This window comes from Acanthaster planci, unplaced genomic scaffold (assembly GCF_054643075.1).
Source record: "Acanthaster planci isolate LZ-2023a unplaced genomic scaffold, COTS_SCS Contig24, whole genome shotgun sequence".
NCBI lineage: Eukaryota > Metazoa > Echinodermata > Asteroidea > Valvatida > Acanthasteridae > Acanthaster > Acanthaster planci.
The window spans coordinates 4775-21785 of NW_028257648.1; the positions used below are offsets into that span (position 1 = coordinate 4775).

Sequence of the window (17011 nt, forward strand, 5' to 3'; positions counted from 1 at the left end):
GACTGCTTTATATTTCTACGTAATTCTGACTTGGATATTTTTGCGTTATTCTCTCTTGGTGCTATACCGGGTCCTGCACTTGCACAGAGATTGCTTCACATATTTGAGCATAAAAGGTCTTGAAATGATCTAAATCTGGAAATCGTGGTGTTATCTGAAAGGCCACATGTTTCCCCTATCTATTTGTAGGGGACCGTTCTTCAGTAAGGGCGCCCTCATGCTTCCAATACGCGTAACGAAGGTAATTAACATAAAGTGGAGACTTTTTTATAGGCTTCCCGGGCACGCGGTGTGAAGGTGATCTCTTTGCTTTTGGTCTCGAATGTAGAACTGTACTCTCTGCATTTTGCTTCTGTTAATTTGCAGGGAGGATGGCTTCTGCCATGCCCCTAAGTGTGGGAGAGTCAATGTTAGGAACCCCTACTAAGTACCTATAATTGTATAAATACTTCTGTCGGAGAAATTGTACGATTTACGGGGCCCAATGTTGTAACTGCTTTCTGTTCTACAACGTTCCTACTGTATTCGTCAAATAGCAGTTTAAGCCTTTGACTATTCATTGTATTGTTTTTTTCGGTGCCGTCTAGCCATTACACTACACCAACTGTTTTTATATTTAATAAATTGTAGTTCTGGAGTTAGACATCATTTATTGTTCACGTGTTCTGCAAGTGCTCGTCTGCTTGAATTAGGGGACCGTTCCTCCTTCCTCCCAATGTCCAACTGACGTGGGGCTATAACGCTGCATATTCATACAAGTTTCCTATCCATATTTGCAGTAGTTAGGGAAATATCTGCCAAAGGAAGTGCGAGTTCCTGTCCAACTGCCTCCTATTTTTGCGGAATTCTGGCTTCGTCTGCACTATACAGGTCATGTTCCCACAGAGTGAATGCTTCATATAATCGAGCATGAAAGATCTAAGAATTATCGAAAAACTGTAATCTTCGTGTTATCTGAAAGGACACATGTTCCTCTATTTCATATACGTTTCCTATCCATATTTGCAGTAGTTAGGGAAATAGCTGCAAAAAGAAGTGTGGGTTCTTGTCTGACTGCTTTATATTTCTACGTAATTCTGACTTGGATAAGAAATTATGGCTCTATCCCATTCATTCGTTCATTCTTGGGCCAAATTATCTATGAAACGGTCATTGTGGGATCAGGACACGTCCGAGTAATCACTTTTCAGGGTCACTTCGGCACATGGAATTGCAGACTGCCAGCTCTCCTGACTTGAAATGTTGGAGCCATTGGTCTGGAGTGAGATTAACCCCTGAGAAGTCATTGTGTATTGCGGACGCTGAAGAAACCAGTAGGAAAACGTCCCATTGGTGTAAACAGTGTTTGGTCTGTGTTCGGTGGTGTGTAGCTCAGTGGAAGCCTTGCGTCAGTGTCAAAATTGGCGGGAGAATTGGCAGGGTTTGCAGCCAGAATCCCGATGTGAGCACTGATGTAGGAACATGTGGGAGGGTGGTATCCCTTGGACATGTCGGGGTGTATGAGCTTGGTCCAGTAAAATTTATTTGGCGGGAAAGATTGGATCCCTTTCCTTTCACTTGTGTGGAGTGTACTTTAGGCTGTTTTGCCTTGGGTAATTCCACTTTGAGAGATGCAACCTGAACTTGCATGCAATGGGATGCAATGTAGGCTTAATTGATACATAGTGACAACACTGTCGATCTGGAGGATGTGACTATGCTATTCGGGAGAGAGCAATCCTGAAGATACCGCTTCCGCTAATCGGCTGGTATTCTCGGGCAGATTCTTGTTTCACCATCAACCCATAATACTCCCTAAAGGTGCAAGGAGTACAAACATGACAAGGATAATAAATGATGGCCCTATCCCACTCAGAGACGCTCGGTCTTATAGATTGAATCCAAACGAATAAAGTTTGGGTGCTTTCGAAAAAAAAACACGTTTATTGGAGGGTGTGTCACTGTGTGATTTATTTCTACATGGAGACTAAAATGGAGCCTCGGGTAGGTAGAAATAATAAAAATTAAACTTGTGTAGACCGAAACCATGTTTACCCAAGCTGTGGGTTGGGTTGTACCTGGGAAAGTAGCGGGAATGCATTTTCGTCCCTTTGGGGACTCATCAGCCGCTTGATTCAAATATGAATCGGGGTGTACAGGTATGGTTAGTGAATGGAATGGCACTCACTGACGGAAAAAGTGATTACTGTTCCTCTGATCATGATATTTGTGCACAATTAGTGTAAATGGGTTTGTTCATTCAAAAGGGAAATGAGAATATCTAGAGCGTTATCAGATTTCTTATGTGTGGCGGACTGATAGTCCTCCGTGTGGCCGAGTTTGGCTCTTCTTGTTATTTTTGGCTACCTTGTTAGGCAACTAAAGGAGGTTTGGGGGGAACGTCCTTTAATGTTGGGTTGCCAGAGATGAGGTGCCAGTGAATAAGAACAGCTCTTTTGATGTCTTTGTGTTTCTCATGAGGATTGTGCATAGTGGTGAAGACGAGTGGGAGTTCTTTTTTGTTTTTCACTTTTCGCTCATTGTGAATCATAGATTCCCATTCCGGAAATCAATGGACTGCATCGATCCTTGAATCTCAGCTTGATCATGGCCTCGTTTCAAATGTTTTTCTGCGAAACTTTGTGTTTTTTTTAGAAACTTATTCCCACTATTGGTGTTTCTGGCATATCTTAGGATTTCTCCTTTGAGAAAGCCGTGGAATAGGCTACGTGTTGTAGATGGGATGAGGTTCTTTCCAGGTATTGGAATGTTTCCGTTGGTTTTGTGAATACTTTCGTATCCAGGGTACCGTTTGAGATGAAACGCGGACCTTTGAAAATTGTCAGGTCTTAGCAGGTAATGGAAGTTTCGGATGCCTCAAAAGTGAACTTGAGGTTAGGGTGTAGTTGATTCATGTGGTTAACAAATTGGGTGAAAGAATCGAGTTGGCCATTGTAGACGATGAGGATGTCGTCTCTGAATCTAGCCCAGAAAAGGATTTTTTCCATGGGGGCTGAGATTTCCGACTCAAATTCATGTAAAGCTATGTCGCAAATTTCTGGGCTTGCTACTGATCCCATTGCACATCCGATTTTCTGACTGAAGAATTTGCCTCCAAACTGAAGATAGTTGCAGCCTAGAACAAGTTCTAGGAGAGTGCGGGTGTAGTTGGATGGGGGTTTGGTTATGGCGTAGCCGAAATTTGTCCTGTTGTAGGCTTTGCATACCGATTCAATGGTTTGCACCCGGTGGATATTGGTATACGTGGGGACAACATCGATGCTTGCCAGGAGTGAGTTTTGGGGAAAGTTTCTTTTTCTAGTTTGGGGATACCAGGTGTACGGAAGTTTGAAAGGCCTTTGTTTCAGAACTTTGTTGTGCATCAGAAGTGCAATTCTCATTCGTCTTTGATATTTGTGGATATTATGAAGAAGTGAGAGGCGGTTCGGTTTAGCCGGGGTGGGAACCGAGTTTAAACCTTTACCCAATGCTATTTTCTCCGTTGGGGAGTTTAAGAGTCTGGAAAGGTTTGTAATGAATTGTTCGCTTTGTTTGGCTTGGTTTTTCCGCTGAGTCGAATGGGATGGCCTTTGGAGATTGGAGCAGTTATGGGCAAATCTGTTGGCTTTAGTTTTGTGTCTTCCTTTTTTATGGAAAGGGTGAATTTTTCTTCTAGTCATGGTAACTGACAAATAGGCAGTTATGATAAACAGCAAAAAACTCTCTTTAATGGAATGGGTCATGAAAAGAGCCGTTGTGTTTGTTGGTGACTAATTAGCGTTTGCGCCTCGAACAGCCATTCTCAGTCACCTTTCGTTGGAGTCATGCAGGTATGGGTAGATAGTACATGTTACCGGGCCATCCCCTACGTTAGTCGGCGTGTTCCGGTACGGTGGCCGTGGACGCAATACGGTTGTGCAAGCACAATGCAGACCACACCGTAGGTAACCGGTCTACTCTGCCGCCGATTTTTCTGTACACTGTATGTTGTTCAGTCGAGCACATTCCCCCCTACACCCGTGACCAGACTCGAACCAGCCGTTCTTTGAGAAATAATAATTATGTACAAGCATTCTACCAGATACAACCTTCCCTGTATCCTGTAGCCTGTTCTCGGAAGCCTGCGGGAGACGACTCCATACTTTGCCCGCAGACGGTATTAGATGTGCTATGTGTTAATGTACTGGAGGATCCTGCTTGACGAGCCTTTGCTGCATCCACATATTGTAATGGACAGTTATGTAGTAAACAAAGAAGGAATGAATGAATGACACCCCCCCCCGATCGCCATCTGCCTGATCTCACCGATGTCTGAGACAATGGTTATCCACGGGCAACCTGCTCCATCTCTGGTCATGCTCTGGTGATGACACTGTTTGTCACAGTTCATAAAGTGGCTTGTGACTTGGCTGAAGACTGAATGACTTGTAATAGACTTAACTACAGATATGCAGCACTGAGGTACATGTATGACCTGTTATTATGAAGCACTGAAGTAGTTTAGACCAGATGGTCAAGACCAAACTGTAACTGAGATCATATCAAGGTATTAAGACCATATCTAGACCGAGACCAGGGGGTACCCAGACCAAGACTAAAACCAGGGGTACCAAGACCAGGGGATACCCAGACCAAGACTATAGGGGGTACCCAGACTAAAACTAGGGGTACCAAGACTGAGACCAGGAGGTACAAAGACTGAGACCAGGAGGTACCAAGACTATGGGGTACCCAGACCATGACTAGGGGGTACCAGGCAGACCCAAACAAGGGGCCTACTGAGACCAAGACCATGGGGAACTACCCAGAACAAGATCGATACCAGGGGTACCACGATCGAGACCATGAGGTACCAAGACTAAGACCAGGGGGTACCCAGACAAAGACTAAGGGGTACACAGACCAAAACTAGGGGTACCAAGACCATGCAGGGGGTACCCAGACTGAGATCATTACAGGGGTATACCAAGACCTAGACTAGGGCTATCTGAATACAACTGCATCTTGTGTGTTCCAGCAGAAAGTTTGCTGCACCGTGCCATGGCCACTCCTGTGAACTCAATGTAGCTATCCTCTGTTTTTCACTAAAGTCCTCTGCAAACGCTTAGCATACCAGGGGTGAGATTTCTTGGGGATTTGTTATGATTTTGGGATTTTTCCTTCATAATAATCCTGATTTCAGGATTTTTCTTTCATCAGAATTATCCTGTTTTCACGATTTTTTTTCGAATTATCCTGATTTCAGGGTTTTTTCGTCAGAATTATCCTGATTTCACAATTTCTGTCATCATAATTATCCTGTTTTCAGGATTTTTATAGCACGTCTTTGTAAATCTGGAGTATCTTTATGTTACCATATACTTATGCCATGGTGGATGTTCATTTTCCTCCAATCGCAGCCCTATTGTATGGTGTTATAAATTGTGTCCATAAAGGACAAATGTCAAGTACATGTATACAACTGTATATATTTCAATGCATTTTTGGAAATGCAGTCTTCCAAAGGCATATTTTTCAATGTGTCTCAGTTGAATCGCCTTACATTTGAGTGGAATGATTACAAATGAAGCTCAATAGGAATGGTTAACAGAGGAGTGACTTGGTGTATTTATAGTCATGTAGAAGTCGAACAGTGATCATGAAAGACAGAGAGAGTCTGTTGAATCTTACAAAATACTACATCAAATGAGTTAATTCCTTTGTATGATGCATGACACTGCTGAAAAAGCACCAGTTAGAAAAACGGATCCACACATACTGCTTGCCCTTCCACTTGCTGTTCCTCAAAATCTTCATTTTCACGCCCCTGACTGATGTCAATTTTTCTTTCAACAAAAAGAAAAACTCTCTTGACCTTAACTATCTCTTAATATGTTAAGTGCTGAATACATTTTTTTGTCCAGCACTGATGGTTTTGAAGTTTTGAGTGCATATTATATGACAAGCTGTTTTCTCATCAACTTGCAGCAGTGCACCGGATGCTTTTTATGGTCGTGCCCAAAGATTTTTTAGCGCTGCGTAGCTGCGCAAGATGGAGAACTTGGCCAAAAGGTGCTATCACCATAGGTGCCATTTGAGTGTGAATGTTAATGCATGGATGCAGGCATACCAGGTGTGAGTGCCTGTCACCTTGCCTGTGCCTGTTGCATAAGCAAAGTGTATTCAGACCCAAATGCCGCCCACGTGATAAGGTTTTAGGCATATTCACGGTGAAGTTCTCCATCTTGCGCTGCTGCATGGTGCTATACAATCTTTGGTCATACTCTACCTTCTTAATACTTTCTTTCAACACATGCATTGATCTCCTAGATACCTCTGATGATATGCCAGCTTTCGAATTTGTTGTTCCCCTGACCAGCAATGCTGGCATGGGTATTACCATGCCCATCCCTGGCAACACACAGCCCTGGCAGCAGTTTGTCTCCCAGGATTTGCGCTATCACATTGTCTTTAAACTGTAGGTAAAAACCTTGATTGTGCCACCTTAATTTGCACTGCATTTGAAATAAAAAATGTGCACCGATTTGATTTCAGTATGTTTTCTTTAACCTTTCGGAATAAAAACTTGCCAAAACACACATTAATTAAGCATTTTATGCAAACGATTGCTGAAAATTATATGATGTGGGTATTCAAGAATAATGAGTTCTCTCCCTTCCAGAGTTCAAGCAGTATTTCCATCACCTGATCCCAAAGCCATGAAAGACAAGTGAATGGGAAAAGTGCGGGTAGCCTATATGCCTGAAGAATGGAAAAGGACATGTATGAGCAAGCCAGCAGTAAGGTAAATGATATACAGTCTTTTGTTGCATTAGGAATTCATACCTTTTTCTGGATAATCAAACAACCGGGGCTGTGCTGGATATTCAAATGTTTGATCAGTCATCAAATGCTTGAATATTTGTTCTCAAAATCAAACATTCAGAGGTAAAAATCAGTAAAATAAAACGGAATCATTTAGTTACAAAATTGCATAAAACAGGTATCTCCATTGTAACACACCTCTTGCTGGCTCTTTATCCCAATTGGTTGAAATATAGTCAGATGTGTAGGTCAGTACATGAATCTGGCATCATCGTGAATCATACACCAAGACATTGTGCACATGTGAATTCCAGAGACTAATGCCTGGCTAGGCACCAGCACTTCAGAGTTTGTACTGGAGCCTCAAATGAGCAGAACATTGAAGTACAATTCTAAAACACTCCATGGAAAATAGAAGTGTTACTGTAATTATTGAATTGCTTGTTGAATTGCTGAGTTGTATGGTTGAATTAAAACAGTTTCAAAGTTTCTTGTCCTATTTTACATATATGGCTTGTGGCCTTAGAAAAAAGAACCCTCTTCTGATTACTCATAGTTCCTCAAGGAGCATAAACACGCTCTGACTTCATGGCTAGTTTCTTTGTGTAAACTAATACAGGTATACATCATAGTAGCTGTGCATATGTCCAGCAATAAGGCCAAATTACTCTGACTTGCAGTGCTCCTTTTCTCATGATTTCTGATCTTGCTGTTACTAAGGGAATAAATCACCAATTAGGACCGAACCTCTTTAAGTAGGAGACAAATCCCTCTGCTGAAACTCGGAGGGAAAAACCACTCAGATGAACAAACAGAAATAGTTGGTTGCTGCTGTTTGTTGGAAATTGGAATAGAACTTAATATTTGACTTTATGGAAGGTTGAACTTAGCCTCACAAACAACTACATGTAACTCTGTATGATGTACAAGGACACTTCCTACTCTTAGAGAAGTGCAGGTGTTTGCCAAGACTCTCATCAGTCTTTCCACTGACGGTTCGTGTAAGGACTAGGGGCCACTTAAAATTTTCAATGTTTTTAAAATTTCGATTAAAAAAATAGAATTTTCATCCAGTACGTGTACATTATACATGCATTTGACATAAATTCATATACAAGTGAAAATCTATAATGCAACACAGTATGACAAGATGATGGCTGGAATTGCAATAACTGATCGTGATCGATCGTGCACGCAACAGCATGCCATGTCCAATCCACTCAAAAATGGATCTCCCGAGGTACGGCTACACCTACAGTCAATTACCACGTCATGCATATGTATTTCTATTGAAACAGAGACGTAGACCTAGCTCTAGCCAACAGATTTGGATGCATTTTGCTGCTGTCTGGCCTTAGATTCAAGGTGATGAATGTTTCACTGTTATTAGCAACTGGTGTTCAACGTTATACCAGTAGGTTTATATAATGCTTCTGGTACCCTGCTACATTTGTGGTTGATCACCGCTGCAAGCGCCCGGCTTCCAAGTCTAACAGTAAAAACCACCTCCTTCCATGATGTTTTACACTTGCATAATAATGTAATGGAAAGGTCCACCTGTCTGTATATGGAAACGAAGGTGAAAAAGATTGCATTTTTGGAATGCTGGTGTGGCTGAGCTATATATGTGTGGCGTGCAAGCTAGACATATTTCAGAGAAATAAATTTTTCTGGATTTTAATATGAAAATTAAATTTCGATTTTTAATTTATTTCCTTGACCCATCCACCCACTATTTAAAAAAAAAGTCAAAATTTGAAAAAACTCTGAAAATTTTGAGTGGCTCCTTAGGAAGACCAGTGTCCATCGCAGGAAAATCACCTGGCAAACCATTCACCCTTGCTCACTTTTTAATTCATTTGTTTTTTACTGCCTGGTCTTGTCACAGGAGGAGCACTATCACCTCTTGGTTGACAAGATCTACAAGATCCAGAAGGAGCTGCAGCAGAAGCGACAGAAGAGGATGCAGGATTCAGGAGGTACTGATGCTGCCGCTGGAGGCATCCTCACGATGGCAACAGCGCAGCTGTCCCAGCCACAGCCTCCCCACTAACTGCCCAGACCTGTCCATTGGGAAAATGTAGCTCTTTGAACCAAATTATATCAGAATCATGCTGTACATTACGAAATGTATATGGTCTTGAAGGGTTATTTTGGTGTCAGTGTTGCTTTGGCTCAGCAATGAAAAGTGGACTGGTAGAATGGGGCGTCAGGTTGGCATAGTGACACTTTTGTAACCCTCCACTTCTGTGAATTCAGCCCAGGTTTAATTTGCGGATTTTTTAGTCTTTACTTAACTTTGTGGGTTTTTCTCATCTCTATAATAATCCTGGGGAGTTTTTCCTTCCACTTCTTAAACTGAACACTATCCTTATATTTGCAGTTATAATTTGAAGTTGTAGATTGTCACATTTCTCAAGTGGTTACTGGCAGCCATTTGAAAACCATCCTGGAGATTATATTGCTATCATCAATAAATAAAGCTGAAAATTTTTATTGTTATTGTTGTTGGAATTACACAGGGGAAATGGTATTGTTTATGGTAGCAGGGCCAGGTTTCCTTCAGTGTATTTCTAAATGTGGTCATAATACAGACTGATCATTTGTGGTTCACTGGAAGTCTGTGCACAGGTTAACATGAATTTGGTGTATGATTTCTACTTACAGTTTTATTTCAATTCCAAGCATCTGTAACTTTTTAAGTTATCACTGAATAATCAAGACCTTTTCTTTATTTGTACTTTTCTGAAGGCCTTTATTTTACTTCATATTTTAACAGTGGTGTCACCCATAGATCATCGCGCAATTTTTATGACTGCAGATGAATTGACTCAGAGTGTGTACAAAATGCAGATGTAAAACAAAAATTGTACGATGCAAACAACAAATAAAAGTGTAATTCAAATGTGAATTTTATGTTTTGAAACACATTCCATATCTCGGTATGCGGAATGAAGACGTCAACTGTAAATGTAACTAATTCAAGCTTAAAATTATATTTCTGATAGGAGCTTCATTTCAGGTGCTTCTGGAAAAAATCTTTTTTTTCTGCACACAACTGTCCTTGCCTATTGTCTCTATCATGACTTGAACAAAGCTTTTGCCAAAATAAATTAGACTACTAATTTTGAAAACAGACTAATGAATATTTACATGTATGTTGATACGGTCGCTGCTTGCCAAAGAGAAAACAAATGAAATGGGAAGGGGGAGGTTCAACAGCAACTCTTAAACTTGAAGGTCCCTTTTTCTTGAATGTCTGTATTTAAACAAGATATGCTCTTTTTTTTCTAAATGCACTGAAATTTGGATGTAACCATGATCTGGCCATCTATATACACAGGTAGGTCTACAAGCTAATGGTTTCAAACTTCAAGCATACCTTGACTCTATCAACTCGACTGACATTTAAACATGTCAATGCTCTGTTTGTTTTTCAAGCACACACAAAGTCTGAGAAGTCTGTGAAGGTACACTGTGTGTTGAATTTGAACTTGGCAGCAGTGCATATATGTCCCAGTTGTAGTATGTCCCACTCCATGGGCATGTCCCATATTGTTGAAAAGTATGAGGTTGTGGTAAGATATGTGGTACAAATACTCTTCAAATGACTGGTGTAAATCACTATTAATGGTATTTGGCTGTGTTGGTGGCCATATCTTACCTTTTTCAAGAGTTGAAATTTTTGGCCAAAAATTATACCTACCTGCAAGTGGACAAGAGGAAAGGGGTGGAAGATTTGAGAAGAAAATTGCTATTCATGTTTCTTCATTTTCACTAGTTTGATTTTTTTCCATAAACAGAAGATTCACTATCCGATGTGCCATACCTGGTCGTGAAAGCCACCGATTTGAGTCTTAAGATGGCAACACCTTGCGATAGAAGAATAAAATAGAAAGCTTATGGCAAACCAAGGGAATTTTTGTGCACAAAATGATTTTGAAGTCTAGATGAGTATTTCATGTACTTTTTGTAATTTCTGCAATCAGTGTAATAGTCAGAGGTTTTTAATTGACTGAAATAAAATATGTAGCCTGAGACATTAATAATATGTCCATGATTTGAACTGCACTTTATTGCTCCCTTTTTGCAACTTTCTGTTCCTCTTAAGTTACTTGTATATATGTAAGAAACCTGGAAGTTATGCCTTATGGATTACTCTCATCATTGAAAAGTGCTCCAGAAATTTAAGAAGCTATTAAAGGAAAAATGATTTAATGAGGACACCCCAACGAATATGAAGTTTTTTAGAAGGTATAGCTCAAATTGTTTTTCCTGAATGAAGGAATAAGATAAAGAAATAAGTCTCTGATTTACATCGAATTATATTGTGGAAATATTTCATTTTCTGAAACGGTTCTTGAAATGGGATTGGGGAGGTCACTGCATTCATCAGCATTAAACTAAAAAAATATTAATGGTAGAGGGGTGTTAACGCTGAGGTATTTTCAAGCAGTTTAATTTGATTTAATCACTTTTCCCCAATATAAAAACTGTGATATAGAAACAAAATGAGATAGAGGGCTCTCTGATTGGAAAAATGCTCAAAGAAACCCCGGTCAGAGGCAAAAGCAAGGATAACGCAAAACAGTTTCAAAACAGCGGTCCCAAATCCCATTTGCGATTTTCACCCACTTTTTTTCTTTCTTTCCCCAGGAGGAGATGGGAACCCCCCCTCCCTCTTGTGACATGTGCACATGCACGAACTTGAGAGCGCGCCTCTTGTACTACCTGACCTCCAAGTCACTGCTCTGTGTACATGTACATGTACATCGTGTGTAGTGACTTAGACCATAGACCTGGAGGAGAAAATGCTTGGACCGGACGTTCTTGAAGCTCAAGTAGTCTAGTTGGCGCAACTGGCCTATTCCGATTGAGGGCGCTGTGCATAGTCCCGCCATGATTGTACGGCGTTCAAAGTTTTACTTTTCGCGTTTTGTAAAAACTTCATGATTTTCACCACAAAAAGGACGTCATTGGTGAAGTGTTGGACAGCCTATGGTACCACACCACCTATTTCCACATAAACAACTCAAAAGATGGTCAATTGATGCAGGTAAGTTAAAAACCACTTTTTGTTTTCAGGACTTGCTAACGTTTTGACATGCATTGATACAATGTACCGGTAGCATGGTGCACTCTGCCTAGTCGCTAGTCGGTGCTGAGGCCCACCATGCATGCCTACTGTTTACTGCGCACCGGAATAAGGCACATACATGTACATGTTAACCATTGAGCAAACAATGTGTGGTGTCAGTCATTTGGTTTCGAGTCAACTCGGACCCAAACCAACTCGGACCCATGCCAAACTGCTAAAATGTATAAGTGGACAAAATAAAAATTTTCAACAAGTTAATCACGCCAGGAGTCCTGGGGTTGGGTCCGAGTTGACTCAGGGTGGGTTCGAGTTGGCGCGGGTCCGAGTTGGCATGGGTCCGAGTTGGAATGGGTCCAAGTTGGTTTGGGTCCGAGTTGGTTTGGGTCCGAGTTAACCTGATCCCAGTCATTTGTAAAAGTGTAGGACTAACGTTACCTAGCCCAGCGGATGTCTACAAATTACAATACAGTGGAAATGTACTTCCAGTAGGTATGACATGTATGATACCCAGAAATTAAAATGTATAAAATTAGATAAAGTTTGAAACCAGAGAAATTCAGTGGTACAAACTGTAAGGCCATACAATGTTTCTATGGGAAGTTACAACCCTTTGAAGTTTCAAAGTCATCAGAGCCTTCTGCTGGGCATTTTGCTGTGACAGGCAGACCCACGTACACATGCATTGTTTAAAATGCAGTTCACAAATGGTACACTAAAAATACTTTATTTCTACTGGAAAGAATAGCTAGCCTACATGTCTGACAATACAGGACATTTGTTGTTGTAGGGACTGTTGTAATACTGTGCATCACAACTGCGCGCATGTATTTCCCCGTTCACAAATGTTGGCGCTCGCGGTCTCGTGTTTCCGTTGTTGCACTCTGGGATTGCTTGATGTTCCCCCGCTGCGTGGCGGTGTATTTTTGTCCTACATGTACATTGATGATAGCTGTTCAACATCGAAATCCGCATGAAAATCGGCTGATTTTTGAGCCAAAAACGCCAATGTTCAGGTAAGGAACTAGATTTTTCTTGGTTTTAGGGTAAAGGGGTGGTGTGAATGTCGATGAATGCATTTTTAATCAATAGAACGGCATTGAAACTACTTGAAACAGCTTACCTCACGTGGGTATAGTACATGTACATCGCAGGCGATCACAATCGATTTTTATGTTGGGACTCACGCTTCAACTTTCGATTATCATGGCCTGATGGATATGTTGTGCAAGTGGTAGTTACTCATTTAAACATATTGGTGATCACTCATTAGTAAGACCCCACCAACATCATAGTTGAGGCTGTTCCATTATGTATGCTCACTCCCTGCTTATTGAATGGAGTTATTTGCTTTGTTTATTAAACATTTTAAAATTATTTTTGTTTGTTTTTGAATTAGTTCCAAAATCTTTGGAAGTAATTGTTTTACTCTAGAAATATTTTCTGATAGGTACAGGCGTACATTTTCCTATCATTTTCATTCCGCCATGACATAACTTTGTTATACTTGGTCAATTATTGTAATTCCAATCCCTGGCTCTTGTGGGAAAGAACGATTGTTAAAAACACTTGGTTTGGGCTGAAGGAACTCTTAGTGACAGGGGTTGTGTTTTCTTGTGCAAATGGGAATGTTCTATTTTTTAATCAATTTAATTATTTTTGTATTTTATTATTTTACCAGTATGATTAAATTATTTTACCATTACAGACTTTGACTGCCATCCAGGGCTGGGTACCATCCATCAAAATGGGAGTGAATTTAGAAGTATGGCGTCTCGGAGTTGGCCTCTTCTCTGCACATTCATCCAAAGCTCGATGTCAACATTCTTCAAGTGAAGCGACAGGGAGTACATGTACATGTACCTTTAGTGTAGGTACATGTACTGGTTGCAGAACCTTTCTGGTAATTCTCCTGACTGTATCTATGGGAAAGGCAGCCTTCAGTTGTATACCAATTCGTTATGAACCACTTCGAGTTTGTGGAGACTTTGAACTCAATCCTGGACCAATGCCTCCAATATCACTTGATATGGACTTGTTATCACTTGATATGAAACTTTCAAAGTCTGTAGCTTTGCTGTTCAAGGCCGAGTGTTCACTATTTTGGTGTCGTTTTGTGCAGAATTATACATGTACACTCTGTATAGCTTCATTGTAACGACTTAAAAAAAGTAAATTAACAAAGCAATCTTTTTGATGTCAGTTTTTGTAGGGTCTACCATTATTTTTGCAATTTTAAGCAATAAACCCCCAAAGCAAGCGTGATACTGTACAACACATAAATGTAAAAATGGTTCATGCAAAAAGAAAAACAAACTGGAAAATACAAAGCTGAACAATATTATGTCAGTAGAAGTTATCTAAAAAACTTGTATAGAAACACATTCAGAAAGAATAAAAAGACATTTAAAAGCCTCATGGAATTCAAGCCTTATGTAAAAGAACAAATGTGATGAAAGTAGCTGTAAACTTATAAAAGTGAATGTAAAAACATACATCAAGGTTGTTAAAACAACCGCAATGGCGACTTTTGCCTGCTTCACATCACATCAGCCTTCTTTTCAAAGCTTTATTTTCCCCGGTGTGAGATCTTGCAGAAGAAGGAAAACTGGAAATATTGGTAAAAGAGAACAAAAAGTTCATGAATGCAGCATTTAAAGACGTTTCTGCAAGTTCTGTTTGTGAAAAAATAAAATTTTTGAGGAATTTGGTCAACATTTGCAAAAACAAAGGACAAAAATTACCTTAGAAACCCTTTTCCGCCACCGATCTTAACAATTTAAAAGCCTGAGTGGTACAACTTACATGTAATCTTGCTCGTCAATAGATGGCAGCATTTTTTGACTTGGTTTGTCAAGTGAGGGCAGGCAAACCAAAATTGTAACAGTTGCTGCATCTAGCGCCATCTAAGTGAATATGGCAGCGCGCATGACGGTCAGCGGATTTGGTTGGTCTGATTTTGTCTGCTTTTGCAAGAAGGGAGCTACATTTTTGAAATTATCTCAACATTTAATGAAAGAAAGACTTATGAACATTTAAGAGTAATTATCCCCACATGAACAAGACCGGGGGAACTGAACTCAGGGACAGGTGGACACTCGCATTCTAACTTTCTTGATTGGCCTGAGCAGCCATTTATTGAACTTGACACATTTCAGGTTCTCACCCAAAGCTGGTGAAGCGGAACTGCAAATATCTTACATGCGTTCAGGTAAAGTATAGATACATGTATTCAGCAAAACGTACAGAAATTGTTCCTGCCCGAAGCTGGTGACACGGAGCAACTCATATCAGCAAAATGTATAAAGCTATCAGCAAAAGATACGAAAAAGCAATTATCAGCATTTGTTTCCACCCAAAGCAGATGGATCATTTTTGGTACCTGTGCAGTACAAAGCCTTCGATATGCAAATTCAAACAGCAATTACAAATTACAGAATACAAAATTGCCCAATTCTCATGAATTGAATCATGAACAAATTAACAAGGATCCAGTCCAGTATACAATATCTTTTGGGCCAACCATCCTAAGTTATCAATATCAAACACTGTGATTGGACAGCAATTTCTATGAAGTGGGGCCCGACTTTGGCCTGAACTGGCTTGCTGGAATATCAGTCAACTAATAAGCATTTTCAAAAACCAAGTTGTTTCAAAACAACTATTTATGTCAAATGACAGAAATTGGTGAGTACCAAATGGCTTTTCTTAATTTGGCCCTTAATAATCTAGTGTTTCCCCCAACAAAGGAAGGGGTCAGGCGTTTCCATTCCCTGAAGCGTTGTTAATAATAATACAGTGACTTGAAAACTGAGGTCAGTTTTTAGGTCCCTGAATGAAATTCGCACCAACATCCACCAAAGTTGGTGACTTTGCCAATTCTGAAACCCCCCTGAAACCATTAACCCTAACTCCCTAGGGTATGTACAAAATTATATTAAAATTGGGGGATTCAGGACTGTTAGGGTTAAGAAAAAAAGGGGGGAAATTCCCTTCTAGCTTCTTAAAACTGGCAACCAAGTACAGGAATTACCGTATCGCCGTCAATTACTCTAGAATCAGCAAAGTGGACTACTGACGGAAAGTGCATCAAAATTTTTTGCAAAGCAACAAAAGAGGCATTGAAGTAAGCTACGGCTGACAGGTGGTGGCACTGAACAGGTTGGAGGAGGGTTGCTTTTGCAAAAACAGACAGATTTCTCTCTTCGCCAACCAAACGCCATGGCTGCTCAAGCAAAAGTGACCAGGAGTTCTCTCGAGAGCTACTAACATCTTAAGGTCACGCCAGTAACTAGTTCAAGGCATTAAATCACCGTGCAAACAACTGTGAGTGACCACAACTGACCCACTTAGTGACAAGGATCCCCCAATGTCCCATGGTGATAAATTATTTGAAGTTGCAATTTATTTTGCCTCAAATTGATTAAGAGCTGGAATAGCTTGTTTGGGACAGAGCAATATTCCATCAAAAAAGGACAGTTTTGTGTGACGGCAAAATAGGAAACGTCTTAACTTGGACGTGGGTCATGTACATGTACATGTACATGTACCTTTGTCAAGAACTGCAAGATTTGTATAAACCTTACAGTTCTGGAAGTAGTGTAAAAGGTAAATGAAGACACCGTCCAACCTGGGGCTGAGCTAAAGACTACCTATACAAAATGCATTAATGGGAAGAAAAACTGAACCAACCAATCATGGCAACTTTTGTTAATTTTCAATGTGTAACCTTGCAAGTGTCTTGATTAAACAGCTACCGTAGCCTAGGCCTATTTAACTACATTTCCATGATTTGAAATGTTAACAGTCTAATATTTAGGGTGCCCTCCTTTATTTCTGATTACTTAGACTGGCTTTTTTTACCCATACTGCCCTTACAGACAAAACGTCATACAAGACCTACCTTAGCAAAAAATGTCATTCAAATGGGTATATATAGCACTACACTGATGTTATGCACCACTGTAAAAACAGGGTGTTGGTAAAAGTCGGAGGTAGCCAGAGGTAGTCAGAGGTACATGTACAGAAAGAAGGTATTTTATTCTTCATTAACAATAACGATTATAAAATATCCTCATTTGTATAGCGTGTCAGAATGGAGGTATAATCAACTGCACCTGCAACAGTATTCAC

At 40.3% G+C, this 17011-nt stretch overlaps 1 protein-coding gene and 1 long non-coding RNA gene across 3 annotated transcripts in view; both read left to right on the plus strand.

Moving 5' to 3' along the window:
- Positions 1–3736: 3736 nt before the first annotated feature.
- LOC147795450 (protein cbp-1-like) lies at positions 3737–10697 on the plus strand. Of its 2 annotated transcripts, XM_087131885.1 has the most exons (4): positions 3737–4440; positions 6289–6436; positions 6641–6763; positions 8672–10697. In XM_087131885.1, exons 3-4 carry the CDS (start codon positions 6728–6730, stop codon positions 8834–8836), a joined length of 201 nt encoding a protein of 66 aa, XP_086988011.1. In that variant the 5' UTR covers positions 3737–4440; positions 6289–6436; positions 6641–6727; the 3' UTR covers positions 8837–10697. The 2 variants fall into 2 exon arrangements, with proteins under 2 accessions (XP_086988011.1, XP_086988012.1); XM_087131886.1 differs by lacking the exon at positions 6289–6436.
- Positions 10698–11680: 983 nt separating this feature from the next.
- Positions 11681–17011, plus strand: part of LOC147795451 (uncharacterized) — a 47321-nt gene continuing 41990 nt past the window's right edge. Inside the window, exon 1 of the long non-coding RNA XR_015423879.1 lies at positions 11681–11839. This is a non-coding gene — a long non-coding RNA (uncharacterized LOC147795451). The remainder of the gene's footprint in view (positions 11840–17011) is intronic.